The 17909-nt window shown below is 36.5% G+C and overlaps 3 protein-coding genes across 6 annotated transcripts; all 3 read right to left on the bottom strand.

Annotated features, from left to right (window-relative positions):
* Positions 1 to 18: 18 nt before the first annotated feature.
* On the bottom strand, positions 19 to 1905 carry LOC8277063 (kiwellin-1). The gene has a single exon (XM_048372850.1). It carries the CDS (start codon positions 803 to 805, stop codon positions 242 to 244), a length of 564 nt encoding a protein of 187 aa, XP_048228807.1. The 5' UTR covers positions 806 to 1905; the 3' UTR covers positions 19 to 241.
* A 477-nt stretch (positions 1906 to 2382) lies between these two features.
* LOC8277064 (WD repeat-containing protein 91 homolog) lies at positions 2383 to 6942 on the bottom strand. The gene is made up of 15 exons (XM_015715604.3): positions 6093 to 6942; positions 5881 to 6003; positions 5641 to 5782; positions 5247 to 5548; positions 4983 to 5041; positions 4801 to 4895; positions 4567 to 4669; positions 4367 to 4461; positions 4219 to 4281; positions 3990 to 4065; positions 3793 to 3901; positions 3449 to 3561; positions 3209 to 3267; positions 2944 to 3052; positions 2383 to 2748 (listed from the first exon to the last, which is right to left on the bottom strand). Exons 1-15 carry the CDS (start codon positions 6484 to 6486, stop codon positions 2614 to 2616), a joined length of 1977 nt encoding a protein of 658 aa, XP_015571090.1. The 5' UTR covers positions 6487 to 6942; the 3' UTR covers positions 2383 to 2613.
* Positions 6943 to 9863: 2921 nt separating this feature from the next.
* Positions 9864 to 13720, bottom strand: LOC8277066 (G-type lectin S-receptor-like serine/threonine-protein kinase At5g24080). Of its 4 annotated transcripts, none has more exons than XM_002513573.4 (5): positions 13316 to 13720; positions 11285 to 12633; positions 11002 to 11182; positions 10452 to 10905; positions 9864 to 10329 (listed from the first exon to the last, which is right to left on the bottom strand). In XM_002513573.4, the coding sequence occupies exons 1-5, from the start codon at positions 13564 to 13566 to the stop codon at positions 9988 to 9990; spliced, it is 2577 nt and encodes an 858-aa protein (XP_002513619.1). In that variant the 5' UTR covers positions 13567 to 13720; the 3' UTR covers positions 9864 to 9987. The 4 variants fall into 4 exon arrangements, with proteins under 4 accessions (XP_002513619.1, XP_048228805.1, XP_048228804.1 ...); XM_048372848.1 differs by having other exon boundaries at positions 11285 to 12680; positions 13316 to 13454; XM_048372847.1 differs by having other exon boundaries at positions 11285 to 12671; positions 13316 to 13449.
* Between the last annotated feature and the right edge of the window lie 4189 nt (positions 13721 to 17909).

Here is a 17909-nt window from a genome sequence, read left to right as displayed (position 1 = left end):
AAATCCAGCGTTAACTCCATTACAACTTTTTATCATTTTCACAATTGAAAATAAAGGTTGCCTCTTAATCTGCAGTTCATTTGATTGAGGGGAAAAGAAGGGCCAGTGGGAGTATCAATCTGTAAATAGTTTCTGAACACAAGTATAATATTATTTTACATGGTAATAACAGTACATAAAGTATACATCAACCAGATGGGCAGTGAAGTACATGAGAAAATTACACATCCATACAAGAAGCTCAGGCATCAGACCAGTATATATCCATTTCTCCCACATTGTCAGGGTCGGATACACCTAATGCCTTCCAAACTGCTTTAGAGGCATCCACAATATTGTTAGGACAAGGAGGCTGATAATCATGATCAGAATCACATCCCATGGTAGAATCACATTCATCAACTACCTTGGCCTTGACACTCTTTCCATTCCCATGGATCATAATATGGTTCAAGCACCTACTCTTGTCGTCGAACCATCCTGTAGAAAGTGCTACCACTAGCTCATTATCCGAATGATACTGATTATCACATTCAGAAGGAGCACCGCCATCACCACCAGGTGCAAAGCTATTCACAGTTAGTGTTGCTTTTGTGTGACCAGTCACCGGCGGTGAACACTTGTAAGTAGTGTACATCTTTCCCTGTACACAGCAGTCGGAATCATTTTCTTGATTGCATTGTCCTGGTGGAGGCTTTGTACCTCTTATCTTGCCGCTTGGCCTGCAGGTTTGAGACTCGACGCTAGTTATAACAAGAAAGACAAAACAAAGGAAAAAAATGTTGGAGCAAATTTGCTTCTTCATTTTTGTTTTTCTTCTTTCTTCTCTTGTACTGTTTCGTGATGGTTTTGGTATGAAGAAGATCAATTGGGCTATGCGTTTATATAGAGGCGAGTTCCACAGTTATTTAATGTGAAATGATGACAATTTTATGTTCGTTTCAATTAAACAAACGTAGCAATTCCTCTTAAGAATGACATGCAACGATTAGCAACAGAAACTTGTATAAATTGTTGATGGAGAATGGAAATAAAACAGAGTTAAAACATATTGGTTGTCAGTTGCAGCCATTGTTTTGTATTCTCTGCACAGCTTTTCTTTTGGTCGTACCTGATATTATTTTAATACTAAACTACAATAGGATCTAATTAACTGAACGGCACAAATGAAAGACAGGCTAGGAAAAATAATAATTCTACTCTTCCTAGCATAGAAATTTAAAATTAGGAAATTTTTGTACATGTGGCTAAACCTCAAGCCAGGTTCTGAACAGGCCAAGCCTACATTCATTGTTTTTCTTCTCTTCTTCCCGGATAAAGGGTCTTAGCTTTCATCTTTTGATATCTAGTGTGAGTGTTTTTGAAGTCTAGCAGATCTATTTTGCCTGATTTTGGTATATAATTTTACTCTCGTTGAATCTTATATTAATAACATTATAAATATAACGTTAATTTATTATTATTATTATTATTATTATTTCACTTCATAATAATTTAATTTTATGATTGAGAACTATATTAATATATTAATTTTTTAATGTTAATTAGTAGAGTATATGCACATAATTCTTGAATAATTATGAGCACGCTGGTGAAGGAAACAGTCAGAGTCCATATTCTTGTTAAGATCAGAATGAGATACAACTGGTATTTCTATTGTTATTTGCTAGAGTTGCTATTTGCTAGACTGCATGTTATCCAAGCCTGACGGTGAAGATTTTGCGCAAAGCTGGGTTACTCAGGTTTCTTCCAGATAACCAACTCTGAAATTAAGAGAAGTCAGCTCAGGCCATTCTTAAAATAGGCATTGATGTGTGGAACTCCAAGAAAATGCAAAGGAATACTTCTTATTAATCAATCAGAACAAATAGAATTTGCTTCTTAAAATAGGCATTGATGTGTGGAACTCCAAGAAAATGCAAAGGAATTCTTCTTATTAATCAATCAGAACAAATAGAATTTGCTACAAAAGCCGGCTAACAGGAGTATTCCTGCATATGAGAACATAGTAATAGAGAAAGTAATAGCCGAAATAGGATTCATTTGGGCTAGAGCACCCAAATCCGCTATATATTTGACACTGGTTTGCCGTAATGCTAAAACTATGATGAATGCATCTATCGTCATTAATGCATAAATAAAGAGACCAATCAGTAGCGATTGAATTCCTTCTATGGTTCCACATGAAAACCAAAGCTCTGCCAGACCACCTACCACTAGTCTTCAGACGGAAGGGTTTATTGCACAAAAGCGCCAGGACGCAGGCTCCCGAAGAGGGAAGCCCAACGAATGTCAGATGCAAAACCCCACACCTCGTTAAGATCATACTGGCATACTCTCCCAAAAAAAAAGTTAGTTTGCTCACAGATGCAGACAAACAACTAATGTAACTGACTGCTATAACATGATTGTTCAAATACAAACATTTGATTTAAATTACAACATATGAACCCACCCTCGACTCCCTCGAACTATATTCTGCTTCAACACCCATGTTTATATTCAAAAGAATTTTCACACCTTCCATTTTAACTCTAGAACCCTAACTAACCAAAAAATTGTCAACCAAAAAGGAAAGGAAAGGAAAAGAAAAACTCATTAAAGCAGGCATTGTCATGACAATGATGATACTCGAACTGAGTTATCAGCAGAGCCAGTCAAGAAAATGGGTAAAGTTGGGTGCCAATCCACAGTTGTTACAGCTGCACTGTGCGGAAGAGTTCTCAAACCATTTGTATATCCTCGGACCTGAGACACGTTAACATAGATATTTAGCTACAAATTAAGAATATTCAACGAACATGGTCAATTAGGCAACAGGTCAGGAATTAGACTCTGTTCTAAGGATTAGACCTTTTTTTTATTTAAAAAGAAAGCAGGATCACGGAACTGATATAGAGGAAAACGGCCTAGTCATGATGAGGGGGAAAGGGAGAGACTTGCCTGATAAATGGGTGCTCTTACTGCAGCAGATGTTACCAATAACCTCCTCCCATTTGCATCCATAGCCATTTCATGTCTACAATGTTTTGAGGTCTCAGGGTCACAAAACCTGCAGAATTGGAAGTAGCTTTGAGAAACCTTACAACTCGTAAGCTAAAAACACTAAAATTCAGTTATAGACATGTCAGGACCAAAAACAGATACCATGCACTAACAGCCTTGAATATGCCAACACAGTTTTTGTGGCTAGCAAAGCAATAAGTACCTGCTACAGCTCCTTGACCAAAGGACATGACCTTGGTTCTGCAAGCTCCATTCAAAAATCTGAAACCACCCGAAATAATTCTAATTAGGTTCTGCATATTGGCAAACGATGGCAACGTATGCAGCTAACATATCAAGCAACAATTATTTGAAGAATATCTACGTCAAATTGTAACTGGATGGTACATAACATATACGGGCAAAACTTCAGGTCAAAATTGATGTGTAAGATCTCAGTTACCTTCCCATCTGAACCCAAGCTGAAAATGCTAGTCTCATCTGGCCCAAAAAGAATAGAATTTATAGCAGAATCATGTGCAGGCCACCCAGTGATTTGTAGACCGGCAGACATGTCTTTGGCTAGTTAAGGGCAAGCATGCATGTTTGTCTATGTGCATGTGCATGTGCAAGGACACAACTTCAACTGTAACAGACACCTGTTTCTATTCACTATATAACAGGGCCACTCTTTCAAGCAGAATGGCAAAGCAGCCCCCAGTGGAAAAGAGGAGAATTTAGAGGTCTCAGTTAATACTGCATGACAAAATAATAACAAAATAAATCAGACACCAATTATAAGGATACCAAACATGTGGATCATTCCATCAGTAGCGGCAGCTGCTAAGATCTTCCCATTGTGATTGAAGCACAAGGAAGTTATTGCAGGTGGATCTTCACCAAGAGGAAGAACTGTCTTCATTAAATTCGAAAATCATTAAGGAATAAATAGATGATACTCCATCGCGATAATGGACAATTGACTAAAATAAACAAACACATACTATAGCTCTCCAGGTCTTCATGTTCCATACAGTTAAGGAAGCATATCTCAAACTGTCAAGGTAGCTTGAGCCATGCCTGCAAAAAAGAGAGTTCCAATCAAGTTGGGCAGAGCTTCAATCACGAAATAAGCTCATTTCCTAGCTAACAAATCATACTTGGTAGAACACCACATTACAGTAAAAATCTCCACTAAAGCACATTCAGCAGCAAAAAGTTCAAAGAAATTACCTTCTGGATGCTGCTGCAGAAACAAAAACTGGTTCTACAGGGCTGCACTTTAGATCTAACACACTACATAGAAAACGAATAGTTAAAGGCTTAAAGGAAAGCACAATGGAAGAATAGGACTACAAACACGGAGTTCCTAATTAAGTACCTTGGGAAAGCCTCACTTGTATTGAGATCACATACAACTCGTTTTGCATCAACATTCCACGCTTTGATACCACCATCAGCAGTGCCTATGAGAAGCTTTTCTCAAAAAAAAAAGTGCAGAATTTAACAGAAGGAATAAATTATCTGATGTGATCAAATTATCTATCAAATCAAATATATTTAAAGCAAAAGAATACATACCAACCGATCAGATTTACACTCCCAATCAAGAGACATAATCTCTGCCCCACAATATATGGTTGCATTTCTCGATGTTGGAGTTGATGAGTCATATGTCCATATCCTTTGTTGAGAAAAAAATGAACAAAGAGAGAAAAAGCAGATTGGAAATCAGCTGACAATTAAGCAGTCAAACAACTATAGCTAAACTGGTAAACCTAGGTAATTTTGTCACCCACTTTCACAATAAAATACCTGACTGTTCCATCAACAGAAGCGCTAGCTATATTGTTCCCAGATGCAGAAAACCGGCATCGACTTATCGGACTTGTGTGACCTAAAAATGTCTCCTAAAGCAAACATGGTTGGCTAAGAATGAGATACACATTGCATGAAAGCATTATACAATCAAATTATTTCTTCATAAGCAATCTTACCTGGAAGTCTACCTTCACTTCAGGGAATTCTTCTTCACCCAGTGTTTCCGTGCCATTATCTGCAACATAAGATTCAATAATTACTTACTAGCAGGAAGCGCAAAAGTGAAGAATTACCTGTCAAACTATTCAAGTAAAAAAGGAAAAAAAATTGAAAAGAAATAAAACCTTAAAACCGACAGGAAAATACTGCCAGCCTCTGTAACTTGAGATGCTCAAAGCTAATAATATATGAAAGAGATGTTATACAGAATTGAAACCTACCACTAAAAGGGCCACCATGGACCGTTTGAATGGTACCACTAGTTTTACCATCTTCCCTGTCTATTCTTGCTATAGAACTTGAGTCTCTCGCATCCTTAGATGCGCCAGACAGTGATAAATCTTTGGCAGGTAGACCAACAGCCCTTTCATCAGCTCGATCTACTGCACCCATGTTTTGGGTAGTAGAAACTTGTGCTTCCACAGGCCTAATAAGATTTTCTTCAAGCACAGCACTTGATGGAATCGAATTGCTGGCTTGTCCCACATGGGTATCCGATATCAATGCAGCATTTCTAGCATTACTGAATCAAAGAATATCATCAACTCTTAATGTCATGATAACAGCACAGTAAGTACAACATTGATGGTACCAAGAGAACTAGATCCTTCCTACCTCCTTAATCGGCATAACTGAGCCTCTTTATCCTCTAATAAAGCTTGAAGCTGTGATAACTTTACATTAAGTTGCTTGATATCCTTCTTAAGATGGTTAATTGTGTTCTTTTCTGAACTGATCTTCAACAGGGCAGGGATGCGTGATTTAGTTAAGGACTTTATTCTTTCAAAAGGACACTAACCGGCATAGAATTAAATTAAACACAAAACTCCACTAATAACCCTTGAAAAAGGATATGAGTACCATTGAAGATCTCACTGAGAAAATTCATAACAGAAAGGCGCAATGCTTCACACCACTCTTTCGAGAAATAAACACGAAACTGAGGATCCAAGCTAGGGTTTTTCAAATAAGGAATAGCTACAGCAAACAAAACACATCCAATCAAAACAAAAACAAAACAAAAAAACAAAACTTTAGAATGAGAGAGGAAATAAAGAAAAACCCACCAAACCAAGGAGTCCAATCAGCATTCTTTTGAAGCAAATCATTACCATTAATTCCAAAAAATTCAACAACTTTGTCTTTCCTTCCTGATTGGATTGCATAAACAATGTAATAACGGAGAAGAGAAACTTCCAATTTGGACAAAGTAGAAACAAGTGCAGTCTCAGATAATGAAGAAGAAAAACATTGCTTAAAGAAATAAAGAAGAGAGACCAGTTTATCTGCTTGTAATTTGGGAATGTAATTAGAGAAGATCAAGTCTAACAATTTATCAACTTGAAACCCTTTACCAATATCTGTTGATAATTCAATGTCGAAAGCTTGTAGAGTGTTTGTAAAGCCTCTAAATACTAGAAATTCCCTCACCAATTCCTCTGCGTACTGCATATTCTCCATTTTTAAAGAGACTTAAAAAACCTCAATTACTCTTATTTAGGGTTTATGAGTTGGTATTGAAAAATAGGGAAGTGTTATAAAGTAAAGGAAAGAATTTAATGAGATAACTGGCCGACTGTAATCGGAGAATTGAATCGTGTCTCTGCATGAAGCAATTGATTGAGTGATTAGAAAGTGTGAGCTTTGGCGGTTTTTCTTTTTTCTTTTTTCTTTTTTCTTTTTTAAGGGGGGGGAGGGGGCGGGGGCTATGACGTGATGTTGCTAAGTTGCGCTGCTAATGTACGCAATGCTAGTGTGTTAAACAATGGGCCTACAGGCCCACAGAAACAAATAGGAGGCTGTTTTATCATGGACCAGTTGATCTAGGAACCGAATGAAGCTCTGGGTATCTCATCAATTTGATATTTGAGAAATTATACTAGATGATATCAATAGCATTTGTCATAGAATGGCAGTTCATTACAAACCTAGCATATAAAAAAATAAAAACAAAATTTTCTATTAACATTTATTAATAATAAAAGAAGACTAATTACTTTTTTTTCATATATCAATATTTTATTAAATTATTATTTCATCTAACAAAAAATTTAATTCATGCTATAATTTTCTGTTTAATACATGTATTAATATATTTTGAACAAATTAAGGTGATTGCTCGGTTGGAAAATCAACGACTATTCTTATGACCATAAGATAAAAAGACCAATTATATCTAACCTTAAAATTCGTTGTGGTGAGCATGGGGCTATTATTTAATAAATCTTTTAAATCATTATACATGTTTTTCTTAAGATATATTTAACTTCAAGTGTTAGTAACAGTACGTCATTCTCTCAAAAGTAGAAGTTCATTAGTCTTAAAATCCAACCTTTGGAAAGATGTGTGAGAGCAAAACAATTAACATATGATGAAGATGAAATGATACAGTAGCTTGTATTGAAATTAAGCAGGAGAGGGGTTGCTGTAGCCGGGGGCGGGGAACATTAACGACACGAGCAATTTACTAAAAAGTATGAAATTAACGAAGGACAAGTTTAGAAGGATTTTCTTTTATGACCTTTTTCATGAAATTCTTACGTGCAGATCTGGTAGCAATTTGCGTTCTTGTGCTCTGCCTTAAGATTATTAAGAGCTATGTTTATTTGGTAAATACCAATAGTAATCAACATTGGTAGCAGAGATAGTCTTCACTGCGTAGTTGAAAGGTAGCTAGAGATGATAGTCTTCACCAATAGTCGATGGCGGAATGGCAGTATTGATGAAGACTGAGGACGATTGAAGATGAGTTGATGGAAAATATTAATATAATAGAAAACAACCAGCAAGTCTTTGTTTTCTAAGAAGCTGTCTGTCCTGTTTTTCTTTGCTTACCAAATACAAATAAAAGAAAAGGCCGATTAACCTCTCCAACTACTTGAATTGACTTTTCAGGAGCACAGAAACGAGCGACAAGCAAATAACATGACCACTGCAAAAGCAATCAAAGCTGATATTGTAAGAGTAATATAAAATTTACGCTTAAGCAGCTGAACTTCATCAGGTTTCGTCAACATCTCATGCTGTACCCTCTGCTTATCGCTAATTTCCAATTCTCCAATCTGTATCTTGTGGCTTTTAGCTTCATGAATTTGCAAATGGATCAGCTGCTGTTCCGCATAATTCAAGTCTAGCTGATACTGAGTGCGATAGAACATACTTACAGCATCCAAAAATGCCATGAAGTATATCAGGGAGCATAATAAGGAGATGCTGAAGGGTATCCACCAATTCTGGCATTGGTTGGAATAAGAATATTGGTGAGTGATAGAATTGAAAATTAGGCCCTGACAAATAACATATGCAATTGTAAGATACTGAGCTTTCGTCTCATGGCGGCGCACCCGTTTCTCCTGCTTCCCATTCAGGAGACCCAGCTCCTTCAAAATGTTTTTGAGCTCTTCAAGTTCCATAGCTTTTGCAAATGATACTGTTATTTCAGTTAGCTAGTAATGCATCTTCTGCTGATTATAGTAACATATATATAGGCAAGAACCTGGACAATCGATTTGACTATTCCAATTGTGAAATTTCCTGCTTCTTCGTTGCGAAGTTGCATATCCCTCTTCCTGGAGCCTTCCCCCTTTTCTGATAGGAAAAAAGGGTACTTATAAAATGGTGAATTAATTTTATACTGTAATTTTAAAGTTTTTTATAAATTAATGAAACCGAAAGACAATTAATTATGATAGGTTTAATAAACGAGTAGTTTAATATTGATTTTATTTTTCTACAGGTAATCTCATCACTTTAATAATTTCCATCTTTATTTTTAGGAATATTTAAATATTTATTATTATTAATATTATTAATACACCAGTTATTTTTCATTATTTTTGTGCTAATAATAAAAAATATTATTCAAAAAAAATATAACACATTATTCTCAGTACACATATAGCATTCTTATATTGTGAATGAATAATATTTATCTAATTATGCGGTTGATTACGAACAATATGTTTAAAATATATATAAATAATCGTTCGATTAAGTCAAAGGTAATAGCTGATTATTAATCAAGATACGCGGCAAATGAGTTGACACTTAACAAAACTGGAAAATATCGCTCAAATTTCGAATTTTGTAGTTTTGCATTATTGTCGGGGCAAGACTTACAAAAGCGTCCTTCATTCTCTTAGAAGAATATAATTGAGTCCCTATATTTCATTTTGTCTCAAATCGACCTTTTACCTTTAAACAAAAAGTCCAATAGTTAATGGGGTTACTCTTACAAGGATGAAACTCTTAAAGGAACTGAAATAGGATATTTTAACTTAGGCAATTATTAAATAAATCAATAATCAATAACCAAAATCGATTATCAATAATCAATAATCAATAATCGATACCAAATTACTATTGTAAGAAAATGACGGTAATAGTAATATTGAATAACAATGGCACTTTCTCATGAGATTATATATAGCTTTCGTACTGTATCTTGAATTGCAAAATACTAATTTATTTGTTCTTTTAACACTCTGCCGAGGCTAGGGTGCTTCAAGTAGGGGGACTACCAGTTTCAAAAATGGAAAAATGATAGGGAAAATACTTCCTTCAGGTAGAGTCAAGCCGAGGGCTCTGTAAAACTTGCCCTTCCTTCTAGCTAAAATGACCCTTCAGGTATGTGAAAGATTGTAGTTTTTAAGTAGCCTATTATTTATCCATCTTTCTATTAATTTTATATGTTTTTCCTAATTCTAATGACTAAAAAGATTTACAACCTTTAACCAGTTTATATTGCATCCAATTTTGAAAAATATAGTTTAAAAAAAAAGTGCTAAATACAGGGGCCAGGGAAACAATACTGTTGGCCTTGAACACAAGCTAAAAACTACTAAAAAGCAAATGTAAAATAGAAAAGAAAACTAAAAAGTGAAAATTGTTTAAGAACTTACAATTAAGTGGTAGATAATTGTAAATTTAAATTAAGCATACTTTTATTATCCTTAACCCAGGTTATCTAGGTGACATCGTTGAATAACTGCAAGTAGCATGAGATGAAGGATGCGTAGTCGCAGTGGTGAAGGAGCTAAATTGATTGAATTCTCTTTTCATGGCCTTGTAAACATGATCTAAACCTTCTTCAATCAGTTCCAGAACAGTCTGCGGCATTGGTGGTGTGTTGATGTCCATTGATCCTTCTAACATTTTCACCACTTCTCCCATTGAAGGTCTCGTAAACACCTCATCTTGAATGCACCAAAAGGCCACTTTTAGTGCTCTCATCAGCTCTTCTTCTTTTACTGCCCCTTCCAGCCTTCTATCTGCAGCTTTCATTGGCATCCCATTTGTCATCTCCTGTGCAAATCAGTAATAATAACATTAACATATGATAAATAAACAATCATTAAACACCAGATTAATGGATTTTGGTTCAATTGTACTGCACTTCTCGTCAGGGTTCGAATAAGTTCAGATACCTTGAAAGCCCATCCAGGGTAAAAGAAGTCCTGTGCATCATAAGACATGTCGAGGTTTCTTCTCCCACCAATGATCTCCAGAAGTAGCATTCCGTAGCTATAAACATCAGCCTTTACAGTTATAGGCCGGTTACTAACCCATTCTGGTGCTAGATAGCCTCTAGTTCCTCTTACCATAGTAACAACATGGGAGTGTTCTCTTCCCATCAACTTGGCGAGCCCAAAATCTGATACTTTGGGGCAGAAATTCTCATCTAATAAGATATTCTCTGGCTTTATATCACAGTGAATTATCCGATTTCTGCACTGCTCATGAAAGTAAGCTATTCCTTGTGCAGTTGCAATAGCTATATTGAACCGAGTAGTCCAATCTAGCAATCTATCCCGGCAATTGTAGGAAGGAAATATCCATTTGTCCAAGGACCCATTTTTCGTAAACTCGTAAACAAGAAGACTGCAAAAGAAAATATTTAAGGTAAAGAAGAAGGGAGAAAAATTCATTAGTTACATTTTGAAGATTATTCAGTTTTAATAGTGTCCTACTGCTTACCGCTGTGATCCTTCAGAGCAGTATCCGCATAGACGAACAAGGTTCATGTGGTGCATAGAACCAATGGTGTTCACTTCAGTTATAAATTCCTTCTGACCATGAGGTAAAACCTTGTCCAGTTTCTTTACAGCAATCAAAGTCCCATCAGAAAGGCTTCCTTTATACACACTTCCAAATCCTCCTGCAAAAACAAACAAGTAATTGAAATTGAAGTAAAAGTACCCTGCTTCCTCTCCTCTGTATCTACAGCAAAGGACATTTGTTGGAACACTATTTAATTTACCTGTTCCAAGCAACTGTGAGAAATTTGAAGTATGAATTTGCAAGTCGCGGTAGCTAAAGTTTATTGGAGCACCTGAAAGAATTAAGGCATTCTCCATAGCTCTTCTCAAAGCTCTCTTTCGGTGCACATTATAATACAATAATAGGCAGAGGAGGCCAAAAATAAATGTCACGCTGAGAACTATAGGAAGAACCAAGACTTTCTCTTTTGAGATCCCAGACCCATCACCAGACTCCTCTTTATCTCCTTCCAACAAGCCATTCGATTTAACCTTCACGAACAAGGTGGAGCCAGGGTCCTCATATCCACCAAAATCTAAGCTCCCCAGTAGCCAACAGTACGGTTTCTCATCATCAAGACCATAAACTGAGGCTACACATTCACAAGCTGATAAACAAGCATCACCACACTTGGAAACTGTTGGAATATCACTGTAATTTGCTATAACTGAAAAATCAGGGAAATAGTAATTGGTTTGCTGCACAGCTGCGATTTTAAAGTCTGACGTCTGATTTACATTTGGTGAATCGCACTTTCCAATCAACAATGAGTTCTCCGAACACTGTATACCATTGTCTACTTTAGAAGTACCAGGCAAGCATGTACAAGAAGCATTTGTTTTGCTTCTATCCAAATTACATATCCCATTTCCACAAACACCAGCAATGTCGCATGGATTTGACACTGCTGCCCATTCAGGCACCCATTGTCGAGAACCGTTAACATCATTATCCCATCTATACAAACGTAAATTCCCGTTACTCTCGAGGATTAATCTTCGAATAACTGATAACCGAGTGGATTGATTTGTAGAGGAGGATAGTCCATTATAATCGCCATCGTTTTTATATACATACACAGCTCCACTAGAAGATTCACCATATACAATTCCAAAGCTCCCCGCTTCATTTAATACAGCAAGAACATCTCCAGTAACGTTTGAAATGTCAGGTCCAGGCCAGTAGGAATAATTGGCATAAGCTTCAGGAGAAGCATCATATGACTCAGGCAAGTTGTATGTTAATGCAAGGCTTAGTGAAGTAGGCTGCTGTAACATTTTGAGCGAGTAATAGCCACCATCTATAGGTGATTTTGGCGATGTTAGTTCAAGAGAGACTGTTAAAGGCTGGTTTGGCAGGAGAGTATCGGATGGGTGTTCAAAACTTTGCCATACAGAGTGATTGGTGCTGCTACCGTAGAGGACGAAGTTGCCGGATTCTGTCATGACTGCTGTTTCGACACCGGAATCAGAGGTGTTTGACATCCATACGGTGGTGTCTCCATCTACGAGGATGAGGTTGCCAGTGGCGTCCAGCTCCAGGGAAGCGTCTTCCGTGACCAGAGAGTTTCTATATTAGATGATCATTGAGGAAAATGAAAATGTTACCTGCAAAAGCTTTTGTAAAGCTAAAGATGGAGATTGGTTTTGACTTTTCCCAATTTCAGAAACCAGTTATCCTCCAAACTATATATAGACCCTATGGACTACCAAACAATTCTGTAAACTATTTATGAAAATGGACATTAGTTACTCGTCATCCTCGTTAAATATAAGAGCCTTCATTCATGTGTAAACACTGGGAGGGATTTTATATGGACAAGCAAAGGTTACATATATGTATGGTCATCTTCATGCATTATATATGAACCATCAGAATTTAGGAAAATACTTGGTATTCACTCATCTATATCCCAAGCTAATAGATTAATAAAACATATTGTTAATATTAAATAGTTGAAATATATATCAGTTAGCACTTATATTCTTATTATAAAATACACACTGAAATTATTATGCAAGACCACAAAATTAGTGTACTGAGCTACATATAGAACGTGAGGTTACTAATTTAGATCACAGTAGAGCTTATTGACGAAAAAATTTGGGTCAAATTCTATGATATGATAATTATGAATTTAAAATTCACATATTTATTTTAGTTTATAATGGTGTATTATTATTATTTGCATGGTTATATGCTAGCAAACTATAGTAAATTGAATTTGCTGAGGTTAATTAGTAGAGTGTACCTATTAGGTGACCAAACAACAGTTCGATCCCCAGGAAGATCTGCAAACCAAATTGCCAATTGAAATCGATGGCGATTATCCGCTTGAGTGAACCCAAATGCAAAGGTACCATTGTCCGAAACCCACGCTCGATCCTCTCTAGCCAACAATCTCGAACCCAGCACAACCGAACTAGCCATGCAACAACCGTCAAGCCCATCTAGTAACAACAGCAAAAACACCAAAGAAGAATACACAGAAGCAGAAGCCATGATGAGCTAAACGACCGATGATAACTTTGTCTAGCTTAAGAGCTAAAGCTAAAACAAAACACAAGAATGGCAATGCAAGCGCATTATTTATGAGAGGAAACAAAAGAAGGGACCGAAGAGAGGTAATAGAGTCTAAACTTGGAAATATAATAACACGTGTACAGTGGTGGGTGAGCTAAACTTTGAAAAAGGAAACACTCGAAAGAAATATATAGTCGGCTCAAGGATAATACGGCACGTGTTGATTCTGATAGTGCATGGTTTTTCAATGGACTGTGACCTAGAAAACCCAATGGCTGCTGACACGTAGTTTAAGCTACGTGCATGAGAAATATATATTCAGATTTTCAGAATTCAGGTCAATTAGCTGCTGCAGAACAGAAAGAAAGTAGGAATTTGAAGTGTGCATCAACTAACTAACAGTACTTAAACTAGACAAGGCCGTTAGCCCTGGTGGTTGAAAGTGAGGTTTGTAATCTAATTGTAGACTGTTGTTGGGATCTGAATTACATATCTTCCTTAATCACGTAAACATCAAATTGTTGAAGCTTCATCAGTGTGTGACATGTGTCAACAAAATGAAAAGTGAGCTCCGCGTCAGCATTGACAAAACAGCGAAGATCTATTTGGGCGCAAGGTACTTTGTCATGGTCATGTCAATGTATGAATATGGGCCAGCTAGTAACAAAATCATATAGTTGAAATATAAGTATTGTAATGCATGATTGCCGGGGACCATTTTATATTTATTACAACTAACAAATAATGCAATGACTTTCGCAACTGAAGCTCTCGATAGGACGCCAATGAATTGACATCTTACAGGTTTGAAAACTCTCATTTATGCCGTCTGAAAGAAAGAAAAAATAAATAAAAACAACTACTCAATTATGCTTGCAACGGTGCGTGATTAGTTAAGTTGGGAATGAACTCCCATTGTTCTCAGACTAATAACTTGGAAAAAGAAATGTCAAATTTATTTAAGCTAATATCTGCTCACTTTAAAAATTTAGAATTTTTTTTAAAAAAGTACAAAGTTTCATATGTCTTAAAATTTAAGTTTTATTAAATTAAGTGTTGTTTTCTTGCTTCATATCACATGTCAAAAACACCTTCGTTACAAACTCCGACGACGGTGTGTTTTTACAGGGTTTAAACTTTAAAGGAATGAACGAAACGACATCGTTAAATCAAAATATAATAATAAAAATAATACCAGGCTCGCAATTTTACGTCGTAGCACGACGTCGTATGAGCTCAGCGTTATCATGGAACTGAATTCCCCCACCATTTTTCTCCATCTGATGTAAATTGATTAATCTTTCAACAAGTTCCACTACTCTATCCATTTCATAATCATTGAGATTCCAATCAATCTGGTTCTGTCACCGTCCAGTGCCTTCTGTTGCCAATTACTGCCGCGTGATCCATACGCTTCTCTCCCTTGGCTCCTCCGGTGTTACCGGTTTTGAAGTCTTTAAAAGAAAGCTTCTTTGTTTATCTTTCTCCCTCCAATTCTCTAAACAAGGTGTTCTTTTCTATATACACATACACATTTGAAAAAATATAAAATAAAACACTCATCAGTTGATAATCAATATTTTGTGGTTGAATTATTCAATTACAGCTAAAACCAAAAGTTGTTAAATTTAGAGAAGATTGTAAAGATTTTTGAATGTCTTTCTTATCAATATATGCTATTAACTGTAATGATGTTATTATTTTATGCTTTAAAAGGAAGAAACTTTGCCAGAAGACAGGCATTTATTTAAGCTTTGATAGATTTGAAGAGCCAATTAGCCAACGACCATATTGCAGGTGAATTTATTTTTCCCTACTGCAATTTTACGTGTTATTTGTATCTAATAGTGAAGACTCGTTAATAAGTTTTTTTTTTCTTTCTTAAAGTTCTACTGTGATTACTAATCTCTACTTCACGGAGCATGCTCTTGAAATCGAAGCAAAGGAGCACTGAAATGTGTTGAACATATTGGCAAGTCATGACCTATCCTCAACCTATGTTCTACAACATTTTTCTGTTAAGGTCAGTTCTGCTGTGGCTGCAGTTGGTTGCAGTCATTTTTTCTTCTTTATTCCTCTTCATCCAGTGAAGAGCTCGGCTTTCAAGTGTGTTCTAATGGATAAAGATCCACATTTTATGGATCTTAGTCTTCTTCTATTTCCCATGCTAGTTCTATGTTTTATCCTACAGTTTTTAGGAAGTTTGTTTTTTTGTTCTTTGTCTATTTATATTGTTTATTCTAGTTGTAGTTTGATTTTTTTTTAGAATAAAAAAATCAATACAAATTGCCATTGCAATTATCCTCTCATGTTTTTCATCATGGTATCAGAGCAGTAGTTTCCTATCTGGACCTGCTACTGCATTTATCATTTCATCTACCCTCTCATACAATTCTCATCCATTGAAGTATCATGATTGACTCTTCAATCATACGTGATGATGGAAAGTCAAGTAACTCCCAAACACATACCACCAGACCAGAATTTCCAGATTCCAATCCCAACCAAAGGCTCAGTTCTGTCCTCCTAAATGACCTTAACTATCTCCCATGGAGCCGTGCAGTTACACTTGCACTTGGAGGCAGGTCAAAGCTGATTTTTATCAGTCAAGAAAATGGCATGCCTGATCCTTCCTCTTCTGCTTATAGTTCATGGTTATCCCAGGACCAATTGGTCATGTCTTGGCTCTTAAACTCCATAGAGCCTAAAGTGTCTGAAATATTTAATTACTCAGCCTCTTCCTTCGACCTATGGATTGCTGTAAAAGAGATGTTCGGGGATATGAACAATGCTGCTAGAGTTTTTCAACTCAAGAAAGATCTAAGTGATCTTCGTCAAAGCAGCAGATCCTTTGTTCAACTCCTAGGCTTATTCAAAGCCAAGTGGAACGAGCTAGACCTCTATCGGCCACATACTACTGACTCCACCATTATTCTTTGCAGATCAGAGGAGGACAAGATGTTTCAGCTACTAGCAGCCCTCGGACCTCACTATGATGACCTCAAGAGTCACCTTCTACTGTCACCAGAGCTACCATCTCTTCAGACTGTGTGCAATACAATTCAGCATGAGGAGGTACGTAGGAGAGTTATGAATCATGATGCCACTGCCAATGCTGTCGAGGGAGGACAACCTGCTGAAGCTAGAGCCTTCTTGAGCAACACACAAAGGCCATATAGACGACGTTGGCCTGATCTAAAATGCTCCCATTGTGAGCGTATTAGTCGTTATGGGATCGGACATCAAAAAGATAAGTGATGGATCTTGCACCCCGAGCTCAAACCAAAGTAACAGAATGGATATAAAGAAAACAATAAGGCTTTATATACCTCAAAAGCAAATATGACTTTTGTTGGAGAAAGTTCAAGCAGTGACAAACTCGTGGACTTCGCTACAAATCCACTCAATATCCTGAATGACTTTGTTGCATTTCTCAGTCAAAAACAAGGAGACAATGGTGAAACCAAAGCCATGTTGGGGAAATTTGCAGCCTTCCTGGCAGATTCAAACAGTGCTACACCAGAAGATGCTTCAGGTATCATCACAGCCTTAAAAACTGCTTTACAATTAAGTAAAAATCATTCCATTTGGGTTGTGGACTCGGGAGCCTCAGATCACATTATAAATAATGCATCTATGTTAAAACATATTTCTTTATTTAAGGAAAAACCAAGTGTTATCATTGCCAATGGAAAACATGTTCCAATTTTTGGTAGAGGACAGTTTTGTTTTTTTAATAATAAGACTTCCAACGTAATGTATGTTCCATCTTTTCCTTTAAATCTACTTTCTGTTAGAAGAATCACACATGATTTAGGACTTATTGTAACTTTTTCAAAAAATGATGTTTTATTTCAGGAGTCAATTTCAAAAAGGACTGTGGGTAGAGGCTTCTTTCTCAACGGTCTCTACTACCTTTCTACCAGTCACAGCCTCACTAAAGTTTTCTTGCTGCAAACCAGTCGCACTCTCAGCAGCTTTGGCATATGCGTCTTGCTCATCCATCTCATCATGTTTTAACTAGTTTATTTCCAGATTGTAACAAAGGCACAGAAGAGTGTGAAACTTGTTTCAAGTCCAAATCCACTCGTCTTCCCTTTCCCATTTCCTATTCTAGATCTAGTCGTGCGTTTGAAATCATCCACTCGGATATTTGGGGTCCTGCATGCACCCAATCTTTTGATGGATACAAGTTTTTTGTAACTTTTATCGATGATTTCAGTAGAACCACCTTTATATATTTGTTGAAGTTAAAATCTGAGTTGCCTTATTGTTTTGAAAATTTTCATAACTCGGTTAAAAACCAATTTTCTGCCAATATA

The sequence above is a fragment of the Ricinus communis genome, chromosome 4, assembly GCF_019578655.1.
Source record: "Ricinus communis isolate WT05 ecotype wild-type chromosome 4, ASM1957865v1, whole genome shotgun sequence".
Lineage (NCBI taxonomy): Eukaryota > Viridiplantae > Streptophyta > Magnoliopsida > Malpighiales > Euphorbiaceae > Ricinus > Ricinus communis.
This window is presented reverse-complemented; position numbering and strand designations above follow the sequence as displayed.

Coding starts and splice junctions, on each gene's coding strand:
- LOC8277064 (XM_015715604.3), bottom strand. CDS start 6,486: ATGGAGAATATGCAGTACGCAGAGGAATTGGTGAGGGAATTTCTAGTA. Junction 4,462..4,566: donor AGTGTAAATCTGATCGGTTG/GTATGTATTCTT, acceptor TTTTGAGAAAAG/CTTCTCATAGGCACTGCTGA. Junction 4,066..4,218: donor TCTGCAGCAGCATCCAGAAG/GTAATTTCTTTG, acceptor TCTTTTTTGCAG/GCATGGCTCAAGCTACCTTG.
- LOC8277063 (XM_048372850.1), bottom strand. CDS start 805: ATGAAGAAGCAAATTTGCTCCAACATTTTTTTCCTTTGTTTTGTCTTT.
- LOC8277066 (XM_002513573.4), bottom strand. CDS start 13,566: ATGGCTTCTGCTTCTGTGTATTCTTCTTTGGTGTTTTTGCTGTTGTTA. Junction 12,634..13,315: donor GTTGTTTGGTCACCTAATAG/GTACACTCTACT, acceptor CATCTAATATAG/AAACTCTCTGGTCACGGAAG. Junction 11,183..11,284: donor CTCACAGTTGCTTGGAACAG/GTAAATTAAATA, acceptor TTGTTTTTGCAG/GAGGATTTGGAAGTGTGTAT.